The sequence below is a fragment of the Bombyx mandarina genome, chromosome 23 (assembly GCF_030267445.1).
Source record: "Bombyx mandarina strain Sakado chromosome 23, ASM3026744v2".
NCBI classification, from domain to species: domain Eukaryota; kingdom Metazoa; phylum Arthropoda; class Insecta; order Lepidoptera; family Bombycidae; genus Bombyx; species Bombyx mandarina.
Genome location: NC_143229.1, coordinates 15,867,758 through 15,878,777, shown reverse-complemented (window position 1 = coordinate 15,878,777; position 11,020 = coordinate 15,867,758). Strand labels below are relative to the sequence as shown.

Genomic DNA, 11,020 nt, shown 5'->3' with positions numbered 1-11,020 from the left:
TCCCGACCTAAGCCCTAATGATTTCTATACTTTCCCTAAAATAAAGAATAAATTGCGTGGACAGAGATTTTCATCACCTGAAGAAGCTGTGGACGCCTACAAAACGGCCATTTTGGAGACCCCAACTTCCGAATGGAATGGTTGCTTCAATGATTGGTTTCATCGTATGGAAAAATGTGTCAAATTTCGCGGAGAATACTTTGAAAAGCAATAAATACATTTTTAAATAGTAATGTTGTGTCACTTCGTTGATTCCCGAAATTTTCAGTGCCGCCCTCGTAGTTTACCGACTAATAGAACCAAAGTTTTGTCAAAATGTATCCAGATCTCGCTAGATGGCGTTATTGGCCGTCATTTCAACAAAATATATCTCATTAATAAATAAACATAATACATTAAATACCTATACAAATATCTTGAGCGAAAAAAATCAAAAAGAGTATGTAATGTTATTGTTACGGTAAGAGTAACGCCATCTATCGTCGAATAGCCGAACGAATATCGAAGGATCTAGTAGAACGCTCGAGAAGTACAACACCATCTATTGTCAGATAGCGGAAACACACATCGAAGGTACTCGACTTGTAAGGAATGTTCTTGACGATTATACATGGCACGAAGTCAGTTAGTAATCGGAAGTAGTCGAAGCGAAACAGCGAACGGATCACCTGAAGCGAAGCGGAAGAAGCGAATTGAGAATTTTAAAGTGTTTGTTAAGTGTTTAATTATTCTAAGTGCTAATACTGTATCAACTTGTAATTTCTGTAGGATTTTTTATTTATCCCGAACCCCAGCGCGTAGCAATTTATTTAACTTCATCGGTTAATTTCAACTTTAAAATGATATTGTAAGCAGTCATTGCATTTACAATGCAAACTCTTTTATGTCATTTAATTATATCGAATCTCTTTGATGATATGACAAGCAAACGTCTTCCAGTGGTGAGCAGTTCGAATAAATAAAAAAAACAATTAAAAAATCTAGTAGCAGCGACCCAAGACCACATGGATTTCCCACAAGAACATCTCAGTCAAAATTTTCAGATCGAAACAGCAACATTGGATTCCGTTTAAAATAAAAATAAGAAAGAAACAATGGACCAGTTTTTCGAAAAACTACAGAAAGACGGCAAGAATAGCGTCGACAACATTATCAAATGGATGAAAGATTGTGAGTGGATTTGTTATTAGCTACAACCTTAAACGCTGCCACCGTCGAAGCCGGTCGGTCTCAGTCGAAGGTTCGGCTTCTGTGTGCTTAGTGCGAGTGTTTTAACATTCTCGATAGCGTAAAAGTTAACTCAAATTTGTATGGAGTTGGAATGTTAGCCTACGTTGGCCGGAAAGGGCGCTGTTCCAACTGCATAAAAATTTATCTTAACTTTTATGCTTTTTATTTTTATTGCGTAGATGGGTGTACGAGCTCACAGCCCACCTGTTATTAAGTGGTTACCGGAGCCCATAGACATCAACAACATAAATGCCGCCACCCACCTTGAGATATCAGTTCTAAGGTATCAGTATAGTTACTACTTTATGACAGAAATAGGCGGGGCGATGGTACCTACCTGTGCGGACTCACAAGACGTCCTACCACCAGTAAGAAACGCTATCGAGAACGTTAAAAAACTCGCACTAAGCACGCTGTTTGTGTGTGTTAATTGCAAGAATTACTATTAAATGGACTGAAATTTTGTTTTCATATCCATACGTTTTCAGCTAAATTAATAGATGAAGTGAAAGCTTCCGAGGAGAAAGCGCGAAAGCTGTTCGAAGGCGTTCCGGATATCAACAATATAGACATAAATAAATTGAAAGAGGTTATCAACAAAATGGCCGTCGAACAGAAGAAAAACGTTGAAGAGTTGACCACCATGCTCGAGAAGCAGCCGCCTAAGGTTTTGGACGCACTGCAGGCCGGAGCTAGTGCTTTTAAGGCAGCTTTAGAGAAAAAATAGCCTTATCAACACCACGTTAAGACCTAATTTTCATCGTCAGTCACCAATAAATTTAACATAAGCATTCAAAGAAAATTAAATGGTATATTATAAATTAAACTCGCAATTTTTTTTTAATTTATCATATTATTTATTTGTTGCTTAGATGGGTGGACGAGCTCACGGCCCACCTGGTGTTTAGTGGTTACTGGAGCCCATAGACATCTACATCTCAGTACAGTTACAACGGCTGCCCCGCCCTTCAAACCGAAACGCATTACTGCTTCACGGCAGAAATAGGCAGGGTGGTGGTATCTACCCGTGCTTACTTACAAGACGTCCTACCACCAGTATGTGTATGTTGTGAATTATCGTCACAAAATGGCCGTCAATAGGAAAATAAAACAACAGATTCGCTTGTAACATTTTATTTATTACTAAAAGAGCCTTGACTAGATATATTTAATACTATATTAATTATGAATTACGAACTACAATATTAATAGTGAGATTAATAAACATTATTAGCTGGTGTTTCCGATTTGAGGGCAACGTTATTATTTTGTATTTTGCAATACATTGCGCGATATTTATAGTATGCGAATCAATGTTAAAGACGTTGTTACATTGATCACTTCTGACACAATCAGGTTAAGAAACTATCAAGTAGTGAAATGTGATCACTTTTCACTGCTTCTTCCGCTAATTGTATGAAAAATACCCTTTTTTTTAACTACCCGCGCGTCCCATTCGTAATAAGATAGTAATGTATCGGGACTTCCCCGCGGAGTGCCCACAACTGCACTAATTACCATCACAATCGGACTAACAGTTTAGGAACTTTTAAAGGATACACATTTTTTATTTATTTATATATAGTTATTACATTATTATTCAAGTACCCGCGTTTGTGAGATTCGCCGGGTTCGAATGGAAAATGTGCCAGTCGCACTGTTAGTCGCTGTAGATTTTCGGAAGTTTCGGGTCAATGTGCGTCCGGTCTTTAATTTCCATAGTACACTAATCCCTTTATAACACGGTAGCAATTTACCGTGTTATAGAGGGTATAGAGCATAACGCGAATGTATGACGCCATATAACGCGTTTTGTACAAATATAATACAATATAACCAATGTATTTATAATTCAAAAACTAGGAACACAAATTTAATAAATTTATTTTGTTGTGTAAAAACACAATTGAGGCAATGTGCAAAGGTATGCGTAAATTAAATATGAACCGTGCAAATCATTATAAATTTCACAGTACAGAAATGATACCGTCAGCGCAAAAGTGGCCTAACCCACAATTTTTCATAATCATTCTTATATGTATATTTCCATTTATTTAAAATATAATAAATTTTGATGCAAAGCCGGCCTATCCATAGTTTCACCCATAGATAGCAGATGACTTTGTAAATATTATTTTTTGCGCGTATTGTTTTTTAAAATTCAAACTCATGAAAACTTAAACCTCATTGCTCCATAATAACTATGGTAAGCTTAGGCCACTTTTGCGCTGACGGCCTCACATATAACGCGTGAAATCCCCGGTTATACGGGGTTATTCTATCCGTGTTATACGAGGGACTGAAATCGCGTAATATAAAAATGCGTTATAAGAGTACCGCGTTATTGGGGTTTTACTGAATTACAATGGTATAAGTAATGTTTGTATAGTACCTCCCGATCCATTAACGGTGCTTTTAGGTACCATAAGCACCGGTCACCGTTTTCGCTCGTCGAGCCCTTCGTCGCAAGCGACGGGTTCGACGAGCGAATTAACCCACAGACACAGCCCACTGAGTTTCTCGCCGAATCTTCTTAGTGGGTCGCGTTTCCGATCCGTCGGTAGATTCTGCGAAGCACTGCTCTTGGTAGGGTCAGTGTTAGCATCACTCCGGTTTGAGCCCCGTGAGCTCACCTACTAGTTAAGGTTACGCTGAAATACCCTCTCCAGGCTATCAGCTTAGGTAGGAAAAAAATTATCGTACTATATCGAAAATTATGTATAAAAGCCTCTAAGATTAATTCAGTATAAGCTAGTATCCACATTCGCTTCCGTCAACATTAAGATGATGCCGCGGGAACACATTCTGGTGGATGTTAGTTTTTGGACATCTTCTCGATGAAGTCCTGTAGCGCCAGAGCTTTGGCCAGTCTCCTTCGGAAGTCCTAGAATTTATGATAACCCCTCGTGAGCAATGGTTAAGGAGTTATAACGGTCCGTTTTTTTTTTTTATTGTTTAGATGGGTGGACAAGCTTAAAGCCCACCTAGTAAAGTGGTTACTGGAGCCCATAGACATCTACAACGTAAATGCGCCACCCACCTTGAGATATAAGTTTTAAGGTCTCAAGTATAACCGAAACGCATTACTGCTTCACGGCAGAAATGGCACGGTGGTGGTGTCTACCCGTGCGGACTCACGAGGTCCTACCACCAGTTTTTTGATCCTTTTTTTAAGCCTTAGTGGACGGTACGTGATCTGTCTTTTGGGGTGTGGTCAATCAATGCCTCAGCAAAATGGATGTTTATAGGTAAGACTGTTTATTTTTATCGTCTATGGTTTATTGGTTGATGAGGTTTTTGATAACGCGTGACTATTATACTCGTATAATCAAGACTGCGACCTCACGTCTTGAAGTGGGTGGCGACGTTCCTGTTGCGATGTCCATGCGCTCATTCAGAACGGTCATAGGTACGCTCACAGATCTATGCGGTAAATACAAGAAAAATCAAACAAAGAAGCCCATTCCACAGAGCTAGCCAAAGTCAAAATCTTCTTTAATTTTTGTTCCTAGTTAGGATGTCAGATCGAACTAATAAAATATATCGTCGTCAAGTCTTGAAGTCGATCAGGATTATGTTGACTGATTCCTCAACATAGATACGGAACGAGTTGATAAAAAGCGGCACAAAAAATTACCTGATGCAGTTCAAATCCTTTGTTTGGAACCCTCGAAGCGAACATGTCCCTGGACATCAGACACAGGGCCTTCCCGTTCATCGGGAAGCGCTCCGGGAGGCCGCCGCGCCGCGACACCCAAGCGCCGACGTCAGCGCGACACCAGGACCGAGGGTCTGGTGGGATGGAAGCCATTTAAAACCAGATTCGGTAGAGCCTACTAAGCTGCTAATAGCCGTATAGAGAGAGAGAGAGAGAATACACTTTATTGCACACCAAAACACAATTTACATTCAAAAAACAATCAAAAAAGCAGATACATTTGTACAATAGACGGGTCTTATCGCTAAAAGCGATCTCTTTCAGGCCACCGTAAAATTTACAGAAATACTGGAAAATATAAAAATATAGCAGGTATGTTGCGGTACACTATAGATAATACATTATTATAGAAAATATATACATACAATAAACAAAATATATACCGTTGACATATAATATAAGATGAGCATATATCGCTTTTTCGCATTAAAAGTGTACAATTTCCAAAAAGATTCGAAATTGAGTTAATATTCGTAAAAATTTGGTATCACCAGTATTTTTCTCATAAATACTGTCAAAAGAACGTAGTTTAGTTTTAGATTATTTTTCTTAGTTTACCTATGTTTTTACTACTATTAACAAAATTAATACATTGTTATATCTTACTTTAAAAGACAGATAATGTAACTGGTAAAAACTAAAAAAGAAATGTTGCAAATATATCTTTAAGACTGTAAAGTTAGTAAGTTTTGAGATTATACAGTTTTAATGCGAGAAGGCGATATGTCCTCGTAATACGAAATACGTACTTAACACATGTTCACGATTGACTTCCACGGTGAAGGAATAGCGTCGTGTAATAAAAATCAAACCCGCAAAATTATAATTTGCGTCATTACTGGTGGTAGGACCTCTTGTGAGTCCGCGCGGATAGGTACCACCACCCAGCCTATTTCTGTCGTGAAGCAGTAATGAACTCAATCTCAATGTGGGTGGCGACATTTACGTTGTAGATGTCTATGGGCTCCAGTAACCACTCGACACCAAGTGGGCTGTGTGTCAGCATACCACGCAAACTAACATCTTGGTTCACGGGCGACACTAAAGCCTTAGACAGGCGCTTCACTTAATTCCTTACCTAATGGGAGATCGTCTTCCTGCAACACCCTCAAGTCGAGAGCCCCCCACTGGCTCTCGTGTGCTGGCGGCACTCTGTCGCATCGGACCTGGGTCGGCATCGTGAAGACGGAGAGTGTGTAAGTCTGGAATCGAAAATAATTGCATTAATTTTTGTTTATTTATTCCCTACCTAAGCTGGTAGCCTTGAGAGGATATGCCTTATGTTTTAAAGTAGACTTAGCTATAGATCTTCGAAGGTCTGGGCGCTACCGAAAACTTCGGAATCCGTTGTCAACGCGAACGCATAATGGCCAACATAATAAATAATCCGGTCATTAGTACGGACGCTTTGCCCACATCCGGTTTCCGTCTATCATGGCGCCGGATTTCGTACAAATGAACGTTATCCGCGCGTTTCTTTGTGTTATTGTCGAGCGTTTCCCGATTTTTATGTATAATTTCCGGTTTTCAATAATGGTATTGGACGGATCCTCGTCGCTACTTCCTTCGTTATGGTCGTCAGTGTTCAATTCGTGTTGTTTCTTGTTAGGGTTAGGGCTGGCTCGACATATCCATAATATAGTTTTATTTGGCTCACAAAACCAAACATCACAAAAACAAACAGACCAAAATCAAACCCTCAAAAATATAATTTGCGTAATTACTGGTGGTAGGACCTCTTGTGAGTCCGCACGGGTAGGTACCACCACCCTGCCTATTACTGTCTATTTCTGCCGTGAAGCAGTAATGCGTTTCGGTTTGAAGGGCGGGGCAGCCGTTGCAACTATACTGAGACCTTAGAACTCATGTCTCAAGGTGGGCGGCGCATTTACGTAGTAAATGTTTATGGGCTTCAGTTAACACCAGGTGGGCTGTGAGCTCATTCAACCATTAAGCAATAAAAAAATACAATTACCAAGCTTGCCTTCAAAACCATCAAAGGCACCTTCAGTGTTCAAAAGCAAACGGTAACACAAACATTCGGCCAATTAAATGTATTTAGGCCGTTCAAAGCACACGTCTTGTTTTAGGGACGTAATAAAAAAAAAACTAACTATAATGCCGACTTTACGTTCCTTTTTCGAAACGGGCGGAAGCGTCGATTTCGATTATGGCGCGTCCGTCCGTTTGGCGGGAAGACGGCGAGCGCGCTTCCGGTAAATCGAGTGACTTATTTTTTTTCTGTCACACTTAAATAGATTAGCACATTTCCCATGAATGAACTAGTTGAGATTTTGTTTTTTTAATATTTATCAAGCGACGCGTTAAGAGTTAATCTATATAACTATCATCTTTAAATCTATAAACAGGACTTTTTGGCGGGAACGCGATGAGTGAAGTTGTGTTTCTTCAGGTTTAAATGTGTAATAACGGTGGTTTAATATCTGTGAAAGTGCACAAATGTGGGAAAATGAAACAAAGTCGCTGGACGTAGCTTCTCGGGATCCTCCAAAAAGTCCACTGAAAAAATCTCAGTAAATGACCATCATTTTACTAGTTCTTAGTTACCAGTGTGGGACGTGTAACGACGGAGGAAAAGTCTTCCACCGAGCGGGTGATATTGCTCGGTAGACCGACGGTCCGAATGTTGTTCGGAGCTTGTATATATGCGAGCTTATCTTGATAATGTCGTAAGCGAGATTCAGGCATCTGTCAAATATCTTGTGTCCTCTGATGGCTACCCGCCACAACCGGGTCATAAAATCCCATAAGAAAAATCTATCGCAATATTATCCACGCGTCAAGAGTACCTACAACATACATTGATAAGTCTACCATATCTAGCATGGCCACCCGCATTTAATGTTTGGCTAAATGTCTTCACATCTCTCGCTCGGGTTCCAATCTAACTTAAATTAACTGCAATTTAAGCTTCCGTCGTTCCGCAACCGGAAGCTCTAGAAAGCGCGGGAAAACGCAACAATGGCGGGAACTGGGCATAGCTTTCGAATTACAATAGACAATTAAGATGGACGACGTTTGTTGGTCGTGAGAAATTTTGTTGTCGGCGAAGTCGGCACAGACTGACAGACTATAGAAACACGAACGCGTTCATAGCCCATCTGATGCTATGCGAATTGGAGCGGCGTAGTGAAAATCAATAGGTTTTTTTTTTATTGCTTAGATGGGTTGGACGAGCTCACAGCCCACCTGGTGTTAAGTGGTTACTGGAAGCCCATAGACATCTACAACGTAAATGCGCCACCCACCTTGAGATATAAGTTCTAAGGTCTCAAGTATAGTAAGTAACAAGGGCTGCCCCGCCCTTCAAACCGAAACGCATTACTGCTTGACGGTAGAAATAGGCAGGGCGGTGGTACCTACCCGCGCGGATTCACACGAGGTCCTACCACCAGTAATTACGCAAATTTTAATTTGCAGGTTTGATTTTTATTACACGATGATCTTCCTTCACCGTGGAAGTCAATCGTGAACATTTGTTGAGTACTTATTTCATTACAAAAATCGGTATCCGCCTGGGATTCGAACACCGGTGCATCGCTCAACACGAATGCACCGGACGTCTTATCCCGTAAGCCACGACGACTTCAAAGGTTTGGAAAGTTTGCCATTACAATTCAAGCCATTCAAATTCAAGCCATTTCAAGAATATAATTATAATAATTATTATTAAATATATCGTCGCTGTCAAACCAAAGTTTGCTATGTGCAAAAACTCTATTTTGAATTAACGAGTAAAAACATTTTCGTATAAAATTTTATATGAAAGTGAATTTTTAAGAACTATATCAAATGAAAGCTATAGATAAATATTAAAGCTATAGACACAACAGTTTTTTTTTATACGGTAGATAGGGCACTGAACTATACGAAAAGGTCAAAAAGTAAAAATCTCATAAAGTACACATAGCAGAACGGAACGTATCAAAAGAATTATAGAACGGAGCGTTAAAATGTGTTAGAGAAAACTGTAAGAAAAGGAAAAAAGAATGATAAACAGAATGACAGACAAAAGAAAAGCAAGATAAAGGTGTCAGAAAAAGGTGTAGGACAATTTTTAATTACAATAACAAAAGATTGTAGAACAGTGGAATATGTAGTTTTATTTTATGTGCCGCAATCCTAATTCAACATACCTATATATTTTTTAAACTGATCTAAAATATCTTCTTTTTTTTTATTGCCTTTGTAGGCAGACGGGCATACGGCCCACCTGATGGTGAGTGGTTACCGTCGCCCATGGACTTCAGCAATGCCAGGGGCAGAGCCAAGCCGCTGCCTATCTTGAAATATTAAAACTGCATACTATCATTATATCGTCGACTGCCTCTCGTGCTTCTGCTGGCTACGAGGAACATCACGAGCTTAATCCAGTTGCCTAGAAGCTCCGGTGTTAGTCGAAACTATTCGCTGACACACGACTATCGGAACGGTGAAGGGTACTTTTATTGCTCAGATTTTTTTTCTACCTATGCTGATAGCCTTCAGAGGCTTTATTAGTTTCTTGATGTGTAGGTGAGCTCACGTGGCTCAAACCGGGTATGTTGCTAATACAGGCCCTGGCAAAAGCAATGCTTCGCAGAATCTATCACCGGATCGGAAACGCGACCCACTGAGAGGATCCGGCGGGAAACTCAGTGGGCTGTGTCTGTGGGTAACATCGACTTCAAGATGTCGGATTATCTTAAAAATTTTAAGCATCGCATCACGGACCGATACAATAATTTTGCAATTTTATTTATTGATAACACTAATACAAAAGAAATTATCGTACCTATCGTTTATTAGTCAATGTGTTACAAGCTTTTGTACCTATAACAATGTATTTTTTTTCGTAAATATTTAATGTCAAACACTATCTATGATTTATCGAACAATAAAAACTACTTATTGTATTCTGCCATTTGCACATTTATGTTAAAAATGTATTTAAAGTTTACGATAATATCGCGCATGTGTATACCAAAGTAAAGTTCTAAATGAGTTAAATTACAATGTTTTAATTTCGACTCACCATTAAAATATATAAAATCTCGTACTACAAATTGCTGTTAATATACTTCCAGTTTTCACTTCGTTTATACGAAAATCCACTAAATTTCAAATCACAATTTCAATATTTGTCCACACGAACGTCCACTCTCCTTCGGTGTTATTTTGCAACTGACTTGAAATATTATGAATGGACGAATGAACCAACGAAATTTGAATCCATGAATGAATGCAGATGTCTCGAACGGTTTAACAGACAGAAAAGATAACAATCTATCGGCTCTACTCTATTAAAACAGACCTTAACGTTTACATTTTAACACTTAATTTTCAATATCTTGAAAATTTACATAATACCACTTCAATTTGAGTTTCATTTGGAGCCATGCGCCAAGTGCCCGGATATTCAATTACGCGTCTCACTCTTTCTACAACATCTTTCCATAAGCGTGAAAGAAATGCAAAGATTATTTTTTTCAAATCGATAATGAATTTCTCGCATCCTGCCTGTCAGCATGTGCCTCAGAAACTAATAGTTTCCGCGTAAATTGAATGTTTTGAAACGAACTAAGATTTACAATGTTTGCATGAATATAGTTTTAATCACTGTGAGATAAGGTTTATTTTAATTGTATGACATACCTGTTGTTTACGTTGAATTGATGCACAAAATAAATAATTAGGGACGAACGTTTCCGGAGCTATTTTCGTTTCCCGCGCAAATTTATTCGAGTAATGGCGGATTCGTTTTTAGAAACATCTTTTTCTGGAAAGCTGTTCGTTTATAGCCATAATGGCCTTTTAGTGGTGTATAATAATAGTAGGGAAACGTTTTTTATGAGTTTTATCTTGTAATTCAGATTACCTTTCATTGTTTTGAGTTGTACACTAGATCAAGGTAAATTTTTGTTTTTTTCTCTTGTGCTTGAAAAAAAGCTCTTATAGCTTTTTTTCCTTACCTATGCTGATAGCATTGAGAGGCTATATCAGCGTTATCCTGTAGTATGTGTAGGTGAGCTCTCGGGCTCAAACCGGAGTGAGAGCAATGCTTTGCAGAAT

At 39.0% G+C, this 11,020-nt stretch overlaps 2 protein-coding genes across 2 annotated transcripts; one reads left to right on the top strand and one right to left on the bottom strand.

The window, feature by feature from the left end:
• The first annotated feature begins 632 nt into the window (after nt 1-632).
• LOC114246530 (uncharacterized) lies at nt 633-2,034 on the top strand. Its single transcript, XM_028179092.2, has 2 exons — nt 633-1,170; nt 1,719-2,034. Exons 1-2 carry the CDS (start codon nt 1,095-1,097, stop codon nt 1,955-1,957), a joined length of 315 nt encoding a protein of 104 aa, XP_028034893.2. The 5' UTR covers nt 633-1,094; the 3' UTR covers nt 1,958-2,034.
• A 314-nt stretch (nt 2,035-2,348) lies between these two features.
• Nucleotides 2,349-10,139, bottom strand: edl (ETS-domain lacking). Its single transcript, XM_028179156.2, has 4 exons — nt 9,984-10,139; nt 6,027-6,150; nt 4,868-5,022; nt 2,349-4,114 (listed from the first exon to the last, which is right to left on the bottom strand). Exons 1-4 carry the CDS (start codon nt 9,984-9,986, stop codon nt 4,046-4,048), a joined length of 351 nt encoding a protein of 116 aa, XP_028034957.1. The 5' UTR covers nt 9,987-10,139; the 3' UTR covers nt 2,349-4,045.
• Between the last annotated feature and the right edge of the window lie 881 nt (nt 10,140-11,020).